Source organism: Strix uralensis, chromosome 1 (genome assembly GCF_047716275.1).
Source record: "Strix uralensis isolate ZFMK-TIS-50842 chromosome 1, bStrUra1, whole genome shotgun sequence".
Lineage (NCBI taxonomy): Eukaryota > Metazoa > Chordata > Aves > Strigiformes > Strigidae > Strix > Strix uralensis.
The window spans coordinates 53279403-53293369 of record NC_133972.1 but is presented as its reverse complement, the minus strand read 5'-3'; the positions used below and the strand labels follow the sequence as shown (position 1 = coordinate 53293369).

General features: G+C 42.8%; 2 protein-coding genes across 4 annotated transcripts in view; one reads left to right on the top strand and one right to left on the bottom strand.

Moving 5' to 3' along the window:
• Positions 1-4589, bottom strand: part of PDSS1 (decaprenyl diphosphate synthase subunit 1) — a 25208-nt gene extending 20619 nt beyond the window's left edge. Inside the window, exons 1-3 of the mRNA XM_074866609.1 lie at positions 4221-4589; positions 2507-2571; positions 1494-1617 (exon numbers count right to left, since the gene is read on the bottom strand). Coding sequence (XP_074722710.1) covers positions 1494-1617; positions 2507-2571; positions 4221-4457 — 426 coding nt within the window. The 5' untranslated portion in view covers positions 4458-4589. The remainder of the gene's footprint in view (positions 1-1493; positions 1618-2506; positions 2572-4220) is intronic.
• The window catches only part of LOC141942721 (protein nucleotidyltransferase YdiU-like), a 27552-nt gene continuing 18035 nt past the window's right edge, over positions 4451-13967 (top strand). For 2 of the 3 annotated variants that reach the window (XM_074866577.1, XM_074866586.1), the window contains exons 1-8: positions 4451-5050; positions 6236-6354; positions 6601-6729; positions 7449-7513; positions 7615-7671; positions 7769-7867; positions 11656-11723; positions 12436-12523. In XM_074866577.1, coding sequence (XP_074722678.1) covers positions 4852-5050; positions 6236-6354; positions 6601-6729; positions 7449-7513; positions 7615-7671; positions 7769-7867; positions 11656-11723; positions 12436-12523 — 824 coding nt within the window. In that variant the 5' untranslated portion in view covers positions 4451-4851. The remainder of the gene's footprint in view (positions 5051-6235; positions 6355-6600; positions 6730-7448; positions 7514-7614; positions 7672-7768; positions 7868-11655; positions 11724-12435; positions 12524-13967) is intronic. The other variant, XM_074866595.1, reaches the window with a different exon arrangement.

Sequence of the window (13967 nt, the reverse complement as noted above, 5' to 3'; positions counted from 1 at the left end):
CCTCTGGACCCACTCGAGCAGGTCCATGCCCTTCTTATGTTGGGGGCCCCAGAGCTGGACACAGCACTACAGGTGGAGTCTCAGGAGAGTGGAGCAGAATCACCTCCCTCGACCTGCTGGTCAAACTTCTCTTGGTGCAGCCCAGGATACAGTTGGCTTTCTGGGTTGCCAGTGCACATTGCTGGTTCATAGTCAATTTTCCATCCACCAATACCCCCAAGTCCTTCTCCTCAGGGCTGCTCTCAACCCACTCTTTGCCCAGCCGGTATTTGTGCTTGGGATTGCCCTGACCCATGTGCAGGACCTTGCACTTGGCCTTGTTGAATCCCCTGAGTTTTGCACGAGCCCACCTCTTGCACCACAAAGCCTGGTGTCATCGATGAACCTGCTGAGGGTGCACTCAATCCCACTGTCCATGTCACTGACAAAGACGTTAAACAGCGCCAGTCCCAATGCCGACCCCTAAGGAATGCCACTTGTCACTCCTCCCCCTACTTGGACATCGAGCTGTTGACCGCAACTCTTTGAGTGCAACCATCCAGCCAACTCCTTATCCACTGAGTGGTCCATCCGTCAAATCCACGTCTCTCCAATTTAGAGACAAGGATGTTGTGTGGGACAATGTCAAATGCTTTGCACAAGTCCAGATAGATGACATCAGTTGTTCTTCCCTTATCTACCAATGCTGTAACCCCATCATAGAAGGCCACCAAATTCATCAGGCACAATTTGCCCTTAGTGAAGCCATGTTGGCTGTCACCAATCACCTCCTTATTTTCCATGTGCCCTAGCACAGCTTCCAGGAGTAAGCTCCATAGTCTTGCTGGGCACAGAGGTGAGACTGACTGGCCTGTAGTTCCCCAGGTCTTCCTTTTTTCCCTTTTAAAAATGGGGGTTATGTTTCCCCTTTTCCAGTCAGTGGGAACTTCACTGAACTGCCACAGCTTCTCAAATATGATGGATAGTGGCTTAGCCACTTGATCCGCTGGTTCTCCTGGGACCTGAGGATGCATCTCATGAGGTCCCATGGACTTGTGCACCTTCAGGTTCCTTAGATGGTCTCAAACCCTGATCGTCTCCTACAGTGGGTGGTTCTTCATTCTCCCAGTCCCTGCCTTTGCCTTCTGTGACTTGGGTGGTGTGGCTGGAGCACTTGCCAGTGAAGACTGAGGCAAAAGAGTCGTTGAGTACCGCAGCCTTCTCCGTATCTCCATATTCATTATACCCGAAGTAAGCTGAGCTTGTTTTTAAAATTACTATGAGTAATTTGAAACATAAATAATGTATTCCAGCAGTGTATATCAGGAGAGAAAAAAAAAATGCATTCTGGTTCTACAAGATATGTAGAAATGCTCTCTGCCTTCAGCTTAAGTTTCAGACAGCTGTTCATTAAACATAAATAATATTCTTTCAGTAACTATCCTCCAAAGTGATGGTTGCTATTAAAATCAGAATCATCAAAACATCCCAGAATAGTCACCAAAATCCCTTACCTTTTTAATATCTTCATAGAGATTCTTCAAGTCTTTTCTACCAAGTTGAAAAGGGTCTTGGTATTTTTCATTACTAACTGTCTTACTGCAGCTGCACAAGTGGGATGTACTTGTGTGTTGAAATCTGGTGAGAGTGTTTTTCAAGAGGATAATGTTGTTAAAAGCAAACTTTCCCTAATTCCCCAAAAAGAAACATTTCAAAGCATTTCCTCCTCCTCCTCCTCTCCCCTCACACAAAATTTAACCAAATAGATAAAATACAAGCAGAAGGCATCAAAACACTCTTTTCAGCCAGCTAATAAAGTGCAAGGACAGCACAGCTACATAGTGACGATCATAGACTTTTGGGAGCTGGCAAAGTGTAGCACTTGGCAAACAATAAACACCCCACCCTTAACAGATTACAGAAGTCTTTTGAGACACATAAAACTACACTGTTCTCATTGTATTCCTTTTGAACCACTATTGACAGTATAGCGTATATTTGGAGATGAAGCCGTCATCTTCCAGTAGCACCATTATTCTGTTGCTTCCTTCCCTCTCCTGCATACTCCTGGAAAAATATTCCTGACTTGGATTTGAAAATTCTCCTTTGCATACCCAGCTACATTACAAATTATAAATTAAATCAATACTTCCAAGTAGCATGATGATGCTATGAAAGTTCATCAGTAAAGTCTGAAAGCTCCACCTGGATGCATTAAGATGCATCAGGCTTAGGCCTGACTTTTTATTTTCACTGGAGTTGAAGTTTATGCCTCTTATTATGTTTGTTTCCTTTTTCAAAGTGAACCATATGGGTTTTCTTGGGGCATTCTTGCTTTGCCCATTGCTCTTGAGGATGGAGGACTTAGATTCAGACTCAGCACCATAGCAGCAGCCTACAGAGAAATATCCAACTATGTACTAGAGCAAATAACCTTATTTTCAAAGCTTACAGCACACAGGTGTAACTACGCACTTCACCCACTATGTCTTTACCCATTACACACCAATACAAATCTCCAACTTACCGCCAAAATATATTACGTAGTTTTGGAAATGATAAAGTTGAACTTCTTTGGGTAAAGTGACACAACTGCACAAAGAAAAATCAGGGTTAATTTAAAGTAACTTTAAACTGACAGAAGACATCTGATTAAAAAAACCAAGTGTCTGTTCATCAGCACAGCTCTATTTCTCCATTTTAACAACCCAGCAGCAAAGACAGTCTCATAATTTCCTTCCATATCATGTGAGATGTAACTGCCAATATGTACATTAGCTTCTGACTTAAACTGACTCTTCCACTCAGGAGTGTTGGACTTTCTCCCCTCACAGGACCAGCCCAGAAGGCCTATCATTTAACTTGCCAGAACTGCTGTCGTGGAACTTTGCTTTTGCACTCGTGGAAGGTGCAATTTTCAAACATGCCCTGTCTTGCTGATACATCTGGACTGCACCAGCCAAGGCACAGAGAACAGATAAGAGCTGTTTCCATAAACTAATACACTGACAGAAGAACACGTCCTTGTTTTGCCCTGAAGCAATTTTAATTCAGCATGCTTCTTATGATAACTTACACCTGCCTGACATCTTCCCTGCTAGATGTCAAGAACTCACCTCCAAACCTAGCAATCTCTCCAGTGATCTCTCCCTGCAGACCGAGCCCAGGAGCCTGCGGGATGGCGCAGTCCCAGGTACATGATTCCAGCAGAGATAGGCTGAGAAGGGAAATGCACCTCTTACTCTGCTCCTGACAGCACTGCCAGGAACTACCCAGCCCTGCCCTGGAGTGCATGCTGACTCAGGGTCTCAGCCGGCCTGACCCTGCCTGAAATCATGGCAATCCATGCGTTCACCAAACTGCCTCTCCAAAAGCCGACACAGAAAATCTCAAGGAGACCTATAACTGGACAAGAGTTCCCCCAAGTTGCTCCTCATGCCTCAGTGTCTCTTGTATGCAGCTTGAAGTCTCTCCTTGGACACAGGGAGAAAATCAAGAGCACCGCCACGGCTCCAGGGCACCCTTCCATCCTCCTTGTGTACAGGATGAAAAAAGGCCAGGGAAGGCGATGAGGGGAGGAGAGGAAGAAGAGGAACCCTAACTTACCACAGGTTTGCCACTCATGGCTGTCTGACCTCAGTGCCTAGCCCTATAGTCACGACCTTCCTAAATTCACTCCCTCATACCTCTCACCGTTTTCTGTTGTTAAGAAATAGCTGATCTCTTCCTATTCTTCCTTCGGTGAGGACACAGACTCTCTCCTTTACACTGATGCTTCACACGGTAAGACTCGGTTGTACACGATGTTGGACACATCGCAACACTTTACTGCTGGTTAGAACAGCAGCTCGGCCTTGTGAGGAAGGTCTATGTGAATGCAGCGAGAGAACTGCCCCCCATTACAACTCACAATGCCACAAACACGTGGAAAATCTCACACTAGCGAGAACCGCTTTCCCTGCTCCCACCCCGAGAAGACTCCCGAGAGGATCCTCCCCACAACAGCAACCAATCGTGCCCTGAAAACCCTGCGGCCAATATTTAACCTTGCACCGAGAGCGCTCCCGCCCCCTGCAAGGTTCCCCCCGGGCAGGGAAACGCCCGCCCGCCCTCACACACCGGAGCCGCCTTCGGGCCTTCGCGCTTCCCTGGCGGGAGGGAAGACGTGGGCCGAGAACGGCTCCGCGCGGGCCCCCGCCCCATTCATTCCCGGTGACCTCCAGGCGCCCGCCGGTACTCACCGCCGCGCTGGGGGCCGGGGCCGGCGGGGTGCGGCAGGCGGGCCCCGGCGGGCGGAGGCGCGGCGGGCAGCCGAGCGGCGGCGCCTGGCGGGAAGAGGCGCCACACCGCCACCACCAGCGCAAGGCCATGGTGTCCCCCTGCCCCGCCGCGCCGGCACCGCCTTCCGGCACCGCCGCGACCCGGACGCGGAAGTCGGGAACCGCCACCACCCTCCGGCAGGGGCGGCGGGAGGACATCCGAGCGGGGGGGCGCGGGGGCCCTCAGCCCGCCGGGCCTCACTTCACCTCCCGCCGCTCCCGCGGGACGCTGAGCGCGGCGGAGGGCGCAGCCCAGCCCGGCCCCCGCACCCGGCGCGGGGACAAGGCTTGGGCCGCTGCCGCCCCTCACCGGGGATCCGGCTCCGCCGGCCGGCCTGGCGGGCGGGTGGGGGTGGCGGCCCGCCCGGCCCCGGCCCTGTCGGGGCGGGGAGGGCGGTTTCCGCCAGAGCCGCGCTGTCCTTCCCGCTGGGGGAAGGCGCCAGCTCCCCACCGCCATCTCTGTGTAGAGATATGAGAGAGGGGCCTTTGCTGAGGGGAGGGAGGCTTCGAGCCGGCTACCGACGCGCCGCGCTGAAGGCGAGGTTTGGAGGACATGTGGTGGCCCCCCTGGATGGCCGCCTGGCTGGCGTGGGCCTGGGCGGCCGGGTGCCCGGCCCCGCTGGGCGCCTCCGGCGGGCTCTGCCGGGCGCCCCTCGCCCCCAACGCCTCGCACCCCGAGCCGGGGCACTGCCGGCGGCCCCGGGGGGCGGCGGACCTCCGCGCATGGCGCCTCTCCTCCGGCAGCCTTCGGGGTACGGCCCGTGCAGCGCCGCGGCTCCGGCGGGGTGGGTGGTACCAGCTACTAAAGCAATGACTAAGTGAAGACCTTATATACGCAGCCGAATACTACTTTTAAAATTAAAACTAGATTGGCCATAAGGAGCTACTTATCCGCCCCCCCCCCCTTTTGTTTTTTTGGTATTAGTTGCTTATCGTTAATGGTGGGACGTGTTAGTGCAAAATTGATAACCTGACACCTGATTTGTGGTACACAAAGCAGTATAACTCTCAGGCATACAAAATTGCCTGCAATAATAAAGATAATTTATATGATAAATTACTTCTTCGGGTGATGCAATTACTTGCAAGTATTAAGAAATAAACGGTGATAAATCTTGTGGCAGCTGGCTATAACAGGATTTGTCGTTAAGAGGTATTGAGAAATGTGGCTAACAGCAAGTCTCCAGAGACCTTACAATTTTTACAAAACGGTGACTATGAGGGACTGGGATTTTATAATTAACATGGAATCGTAAGATTGTTGCAAGCAAAAATCCATAAAGATATTAAAACACACAGTCCAGTGTTTTAAGATTGTCTTCTGTTACCATGGATCAGGGTACGGAGTAGGTCTGAAGGAAGAACGAAGCACATCTTTTGAGTACATATGTTATGCTACAGCAAGAACTGCATCTTCTGACCCTTTCATTCTCTGTTTACATTACTCAGAGAAGACTTCAAACTGGTTTCTTAGGTTACTTGGTGATCATCACAGCATATGGACTGTATACCAGTTACTGGTGCACAGTGACTTAATCTGTCGCACTACATTCAGCTGTGGGGGTAGCTGAACTTTTCTGTCTCACACAAATATCTTTTCAGGTTGCACAGAACTGGCTGCAATATAAAACTGCCCTGAGACTGTTCTAATCACAGTTAAATGACTCTACTTAAATATGTTTTAGATTTTAAAACTATCATGCCCTAGCAGTTTCTTTAACTGCAGAATTCAATCCTTCTTTTCAAAAATCCCAAACAGAATAAAATCCGGAATTTATTTGGGCTTGCTTTTCATGCAAGCTTAATGTAGGTTGTGGCAAAGAGTAGGGTTTTAACTGTTTCTGAAGTATTTTGATAGGATTTAAGAGGAAAGATTTTAAGAATGAAATTAATAATTGTTTTTTCAAAAACATTTCTGGTCTGTTTCATGTTTACAGATTCTTTTCCAGTTGATGTGATCCAGGAAAACTATGTCCGTAATGTGAGAAACTGCATTTTTTCAATTGTCTATCCTACACCTTTTAAATCAAGAGTTCGTCTTGTAGCTGTTTCAGAGGTTGGCTATTATTTTTTTGCCCCTCTCTAATTAGTAGAGATTGTTGATGCATGTACTAAAATATATTTTAATATTCATATGCTATTTATTGTGGAAGCATCTTATCAATATATACTCTAAACAAATAGAACACTTAAGACATATTGTGAGAAGTCTTTTAATAATGAAATCTGTAGAGTTAACATGTTCATTACCAATGAAAATTTGATCATATTCAGGTGCCATCTGTATTATGTTTTTCTCCAGCAAGTTCTTGAAAATATTTTGGATCTTGATAGATCTGTCAAAGGAACATCTGATTTTCTTCAGTTCGTCAGTGGTGGGAAAGTGATGCTTGGGTCAGTTCCATTGGCCCATAGGTATGGGGGTCATCAGGTAACTACGGCACTCGTTCTTCCAGGTGGGATTATGTAGGTCTTTTCATGTGAATTATACCTTGATAATGCCTGTAAGTATATGAACACTTAACATTTTGATTGCATATTTGTTCTTCATAAGGGGCTGCAGATGGAAGAGAACTATAACATTCTTTCACGGTACCATGTCTACTTTCTCTGCTTCTGTTTATGCCAGAAGCAAACTATCTTTTTAACTTCCATTAGCTGTGGAGTCTGCTTAGCACCCCTGCAGCCTGACAAGCTCTGATTCATGATAGGTATTACCAGCTCAGAGGAGTGAAGAAAGACAGAGGCTCATTTCAATACCATGATTACTGAGTTAAGTTTCATTGAAATGGGTAAGATTATTCAAGGAAAAGAATGGTAGAATTTGATTTGTAATTTCCAATTAAAAAAAATAAATTACAAGCTTTGTCAGTTTAAAGGCTCATTATACAAAAGAGACAGGGCTGTAGCTGTACTTCATAGCTGGAAGGTAGAGAAAAAAATGGGGATTACTGGCATTATTCTTTTTCTGTGGTTTTCTGATTCATTATTGGTGCAAGTGTGGAAATACAGCTTTAGGGATAATGACTACCTGAGCAAATGTGCTATTATATTGTGTAGATTATAGAGAACCTACATGTAATTTGTACTGTTTCAAGTATAAGTGCTATAAATGATGTAAGAAAATTATTTGATTTCAATTTTTGTCAGTTTGGTAGCTGGGCAGGTCAGCTGGGTGATGGAAGAGCCCACTTGATCGGAGTATATACAAACAGGTGTGACTTCTTTTTAAGTGACTGATTAAACTCTGTATTCTTTAGCTGATTCATGCATAGCCCAAGGTGTGCTGTTAGAAATGCTAATGGTGTTTTTGTAGGCACGGTGAGAGGTGGGAACTACAGTTAAAAGGGTCAGGAAAGACCCCATACTCCAGGTAAGTGCAGTTAATCTATGTACACCAAAACTGGATGTTTTCTTTTTGAAATGGCTTTGATTTCATGACCTGTTCTTTATTTCTCTGTTCTCTATAGGAATGGTGATGGAAGAGCTGTGCTTCGCTCTTCCGTGCGAGAATTTTTGTGTAGTGAGGCCATGCACTATCTTGGAATTCCTACAAGCAGAGCTGCTAGGTATTTCTCTTTTCTTTTTCACAGCATCTTAATTTACAGGTAATTTTGTGACTTGAGTTTCAGTGAGCATCAATAAAGCAGGACAGTTAGTTTCCAAGAGGATAGATCTTTCTTTTCGTATGTATGCAATCAGAACAAAATATGTCCCTCACTTTTGTCTTTGGAATGCTTTAAAGTACTGCTTTGTTTAAATAGGATAGATACTGTGTACTGCCTGTATCTTGGGGTGAACAGCTGTTGCTCACTTGGAAGACTGTCTTGACTGAATTACCTTAATTTGAAATCTGGTTCATTTTGTAAAGAAAGTAAAAAGTGGAAGTTAGATTGAGTGATTCTACCTGACACTAACTCCCCTCTCCAGCTTTTCTGATACTGCAATCAAGATTTTCTTCTCTTTAAAAAAATAAAATTGTTCTCTCCCTTGTTGCTCACCAAAAGACTTGGAAAAACAGCAGGACTAGATTCCTGCCCTGTAAATAATAGTACCTTTAGTGTACGTGGATAATCAATGAGTCTATTAATACATTCTACATGGTTAATAAGTGAGTCTTTTATTACACTAACGTTAAGCATTTGGATAAATTTTTCTAGAATCAGGCCAAGTAGGAAAATGTTGAAAGTGGCTATTTCTGTGTTGTCATAGTCATCTAGTTGCAGTTTTTAAGATTGGTAGGGAAAATTGTCTGTCAGATGAATAGATATTAATATTGGAGGAAGTACTAAATGTAGGTAATTGTTCTCAATTCCTTATTTGTGCAAACACCTCTTGAGCAGACAGGGAGATTTTGTAAAAAAATAATTTAAAACTAATTCGGTTTGAACCAAGGAAGACTAATACATTCACTCATTTGGGTGATTTTCTCAGAATTCAGTAAACTGAATTTTTCAGATGATCGTGTTTAAAATGTCAAGTTCGTTTTGTGTTCCAAGTAGTCTCATGTCTACTCCAGCATTTCAGGCTTTAAAGAAAGTAAATGTTCTGCAGAAAAGGCCTGTACTCAGCTGCCACATGGCTAAGGTGTCTGCATTTGCAAAGTGTCTGCAAATCTCTCTAGCATTAATTCTATCACATTTGCTCTGTTGAAGTGCTGTGTTTGTAAATGACATTTTTGATAGTTTATTCGCTGACTTCACCTTGAGACCATTTTCTGTGGGCTGTTAACACAAAACTTTAAATCTGTCTGAATATCAGCAGGAAAGCATCTGGCAAGGTTATAGCCTTTCTTTGCTGTCGTCTCAACAAATTGTTCAGTGCAAAAACAGTATGAAATTACTCCTTAACTGTGCACAAATTCTGTTGAGTACAGTGTGCTTTAGTTCTCTGCTGTCAAATTGGTTAAAGGCCTGGCTCTCTTTAACTGCTGTACAAGCTCTCCAGACTGTTTGCAAGACTTCACTTGGAAAAACCCCAGCTGATATCCGTATTCTTCCCAATGGGGAGCTGTTGTACTGAAGCTGGTGGGATGCACTTACAGAGGTCTTGTCAAGTCTTGGCAGAAGTGTGGGGAAATGCCTTGTGGCTTATCCCAGAACACCCAGCAGGTTGGTTTGCTCTATTAATTTTAAGTGCTGCATTCCCAGTGGGGTGCTACAGTTCATGACTGTACTGCCGGATAAAGAACACTTCTTCATATGGTACCATTTTAGTGAAATACTGTGACTACAAGTGAGCAGTGTTATGCATTAGGTAAAAAATGTGAGCCAATATACATAGTTTTCAGATTGGCCCTTACTTGCACAGGGCTTGATGTTCATGCAAAACAGCAAGCAGGGCACTTGAGAGTGTAAAGTGCAGCCCTTAAACTGGAGCCAGGGACAGGGAGGGATATAATCCATCTCCTTCTGTGAGTGCTGTTCCAGCTTCTCTGGTGTAAGAGCAATTTCAGTTCTCAGTTTCCTGTGGTTGAGTGTATGTCTGGTCTCCTGCTGCCTTCTCTCAAGTAATGGTACTTACCAACTACAGGAACCATTTGGAAATTATTTTTATAGTGGAATGTAGGTATCTTTATGTGGCTGCTCAGCTATCTGGCCAGCTCTTAAGTGGTACATGTCCATTAACTTGTATTAGTAACTAACCAAATGTTGATGCCCCCATGGATTTTTTTGTCAGTAATAAGAGAAGTGCTGGTATTCTGCAGGAATTTTGCAGAGACCCTGCTAAGAGTTACATAGTCAAAAAGAAACAACTCTTCTGGCAGAGGTCTGTTCAAAACAGTAAAATCTAGTAGCATTATTATTCTGACTCCTGCCCCCTACTGCTCTGATTAACACAATATTTTGTTAGTGTCTGGGGTTCATTCCCTGTTTTTGAAAATTTTTCTTGAAGGATTAGGATTTTCTTCTTCCATCTCATTTATGTCAGCATTTTTTGTATGTAATCCTACAGACATACCAATCATACATGATTGTTTCCAAAAGAGCTTTTTTTTGAAAAAAATTCCTAACGTTGCTTGTATCAGTACAGCTCCAGTAACAGCAGCAGACTGATTTCTAGATACTTTTTCCCTCCTTCTAGAACAATTCACTGCCTGTTCTTTGCAGTCAACAGGGAACATTCAGTTTGGATAGCTACTAGATACCTTCAAAAATACCAAACATCATCATCATCATTTATTTTCAAAGCCACGGTTACCGTTGCTGTGTAAGAATTCAGGCAAATCATTTCTTTTCATGATTTTTTTGTACATATTTATGTTTATATGTATACTCCTCATTTTTGGTCCAACTAAATTATTTCTAAAATTTTGATGCTAAAGTATGTAAAACCAGACTTTAGTGTACTCTCAAAATTTCAGACTTGGAGTTGGTTTTCTGTGTAATTCTGTTGTATTTCTGTGTAATTCTGTGATTGTCTGTAATTTTCTGTTGTAATTCTGTGACTGCCTTTAGTCATATTTATGAATGGAATATTAGGTTTGCCTCTTGTTCTTTTCTGTGTACCTCCAAGGAAAGTTTGGTTCTGTCTTCTGTGCAGTCTTTGACTACCTAATAGATAGCACCTGTAAGTAGCCACATTAGATTTCAAATAGCATGCTACCCAACTATTTTGAATCATAGAATGGTTTGGGCTGGAAGGGGCATTGGAAGGTCATCCAGTCCCACCCCCCTGCCATAAGCAGGGATGTCTTCAACTAGATCAGGTTGCTCAGAGCCCTGTCCAGCCTGACCTTGAATGTTCCCAGGGATGGGGGGGCATCTACCACCTGAGATTGTTTTTAAAAATCCAAGTACAAGTAGCAGTGAAGAAGAAAGGGATAATTATAATGTATTATTAAAGCTATGATTTTTTTGCTGTGTTGATACTGTTTGAAGAGCTCCTGATTGCTAAGGGTCCCAGATCTGTCCCCAAAGTTCCTGAGACAACAGTTTTGACTCACGGAAAAGGGCAACCTCCATGTGATGCAACAGTTTGGTTGCTAATTTCTCTGTCCTTCTAATTTTGCTGTTGTCCTTAGGAAAATTATGACTTATTTACTGTTATCATCACACTAAGCCGTCACTGAGGTTCCAAATGAATGTAGTACTTCTCTTGAATGCAACCCCCTTCCCCAAGAACAGTGTAAGTGATGGAAATTGGACAACACTGTATAAATACAAAATAAATGCATCTTGCTAATGAATCTTGGTAAGCCTCAGCTTACTGTTTGCCTTGTAAATACAAAGCTATGCCAGCAAAAAGATCTTTCTTTTTATCAAAGAAATAAAGTTATATAAAATATGACTTGATCTTCATTGTAAATTATTTTTCCTGAGATAACTTTTTAATGTTCATTTCTTGTTTGTTACAGCTTAGTTGTAAGCGATGATGATGTGTGGAGAGATCAGTTTTACAATGGAAATATTAAGAAAGAAAGAGGTAATGAACACATTTCAAAATAATATGTTGTAACACTGTAACTTAATTCTCCATTGCAAAAATAAATTTGAATGTCATATATATGTAATAAAAAGTGCTAAATAGGCTTAATTTCATTTATTGAGATAGAAAACCTCTCCTGAGAAAATCAGTCTGAAACATATCTTAGTTAAAGAAGTGAAGCCCTATGAACAGGTCTGATATGATTGTGGCATATGTGTTGTAGGGGGTGTAGTTTTTATTTTCACTTGCCATTACAAAAACGATATTGAAAACTAGGGAACCTTTCCACTGTTCCAACAGCAATGCTAGGACGGTGGGAACGCTACTGTGGTTGTGCCACAGATGATGCTACATCATCTACACCTGCTTTGAAAAAGAATGGGATGGCACAGCACAGGGAAAAATCTATTTATGTTGGTATTTTCTTTGTTGCTAGCATCTCTGGAGTAATTCTGGTATTAATGCAGTACTGGAATTTTGCCCGTGTTTGCTGGTATAGCAAATTAAGTTTTATCGTTAAAATCTCTGTATAGTAAAGTAATATACATATTCATCTGTTATGCGTTGAGCATACTTACAAAAATACCAGTTTAACTATGCATATTTAAAGTCTGTGTCTATAGAAACAACACATGACAGCTTTTACTATGGAACTGTTTTATTTTGCTGATACTCTGTTTACATTTGAACACATGTGTCTGTATTTAAGGTGCAATAGTGCTACGTCTTGCCAAATCATGGTTTCGTATAGGATCCTTAGAAATCTTAGCTCATTCTGGGGAACTGGACTTACAAAGGTTTGAATTTAATCTTCATAGTAACTGTATTAGTTTTCTTGACAATCAAATATATATTAGAATGCATATATACAGTTGGAATATAGACATAAATTAGTTAGAAAGGAAAACTGCATAATTTGGAAAGATAATCTGCTGTCTTTATACCAGTTTACAAAGTGTGAGAAACGCTCAGTTGCCAATTATCCATAGCTCAGACAGGATGCGGTGTGAAGCACTCTTTATTACGTTCTTGCAAGACCGGGCGCCCCCATCAAGTGGGCGCGCCTAACAGCCATCATGCAATGGTTTATATCCCTTTCTCCCAACCGCCAATTCCCTCCCCTGATTCCTCATTGGCTGAGTACTACAGGGTGTACAGACTTCCCGAACCGCCTACCGATACGCCCCTTCATGTATGTGTTCATACATCGCATGTTCATGGAAATGAACCTTGGCTTTCTCCAGGGCGGAGAAGTTAATATGCATGAGCTCATCACGCAAGCCTACTAAGATGGAAAAGTTTGCCCCAAGTCTTTCGGTATCTGCATCCATCTAAAGCCAGTTCCAAGTACTGGGTCATCACAGTTAACAAAAAGACCACTTGCCTTCTAGCCCTAGGCCAGGGATTTCAATGGTTGTGAATTGCTCTTGTTGATTGCTTTGGTGAATCGCTCTTGCCCTTCCCATCAGGCTTATTATGCGAAAACAACATTCTTTTCCTTACAAAAGGATGTTGCCTCATAAGGGTAAAACTCCCTAGATGTTTTTGAAGGCCTGGATCTTACAAAATGAGAAAGGTTTTATAGCTGAAATAGTTCTGGTAACTAAGCACTAGAGATGAGTTTTTTGTTTTGGAAAAGTTTGTAAATTTAAAGTATAAGTTCCTACATTTCTCATAGTTGTCTGTGAAGCTAAATTAACAGAAATATGAAATAAATTACTAGCATAAGTATGTTGTATAAAGTATGCTCTCCAGAAACATGCAGAACCGGAGAAGTATACTAGGTGAGAAATTATTGCATGGTTTTAAGCCTCTTAGCAATGTTAATTTGTGCGTCAAGCAATCAGTGTGACAGATTTTTAGGTCTGCTGTAAATATTTAAAAGTTGGTTATTTCTCCTTAGGAGCAATAGAAATTGTTCTGGAGTGCTTAAAAACAAGCAAGAGTTCATAGCAGCAGTTGTACATTGTAGTAACTGATAATTCAATTTAATTTCCAACATCACTCTGTGCTATCTTTTTTTTTTTTAAAATCTCACAGCAGATTTTAGTTGTAGAGCTGAAAGACAATTAAGGAACTAATTTTAAGTTTTGTTTTTGGGTTTTTTTCGTTAAAGTATTTATGACCCGTTGGATTTAAGGAGCACATAAAGATCACTTGAACTCATGCAAAATAGATGACTCCTTCCTGTCTGTTTTGGAGGGGGCCTCAGAAAGAGTGGCCAAGAGCAGGCCAAGGCTG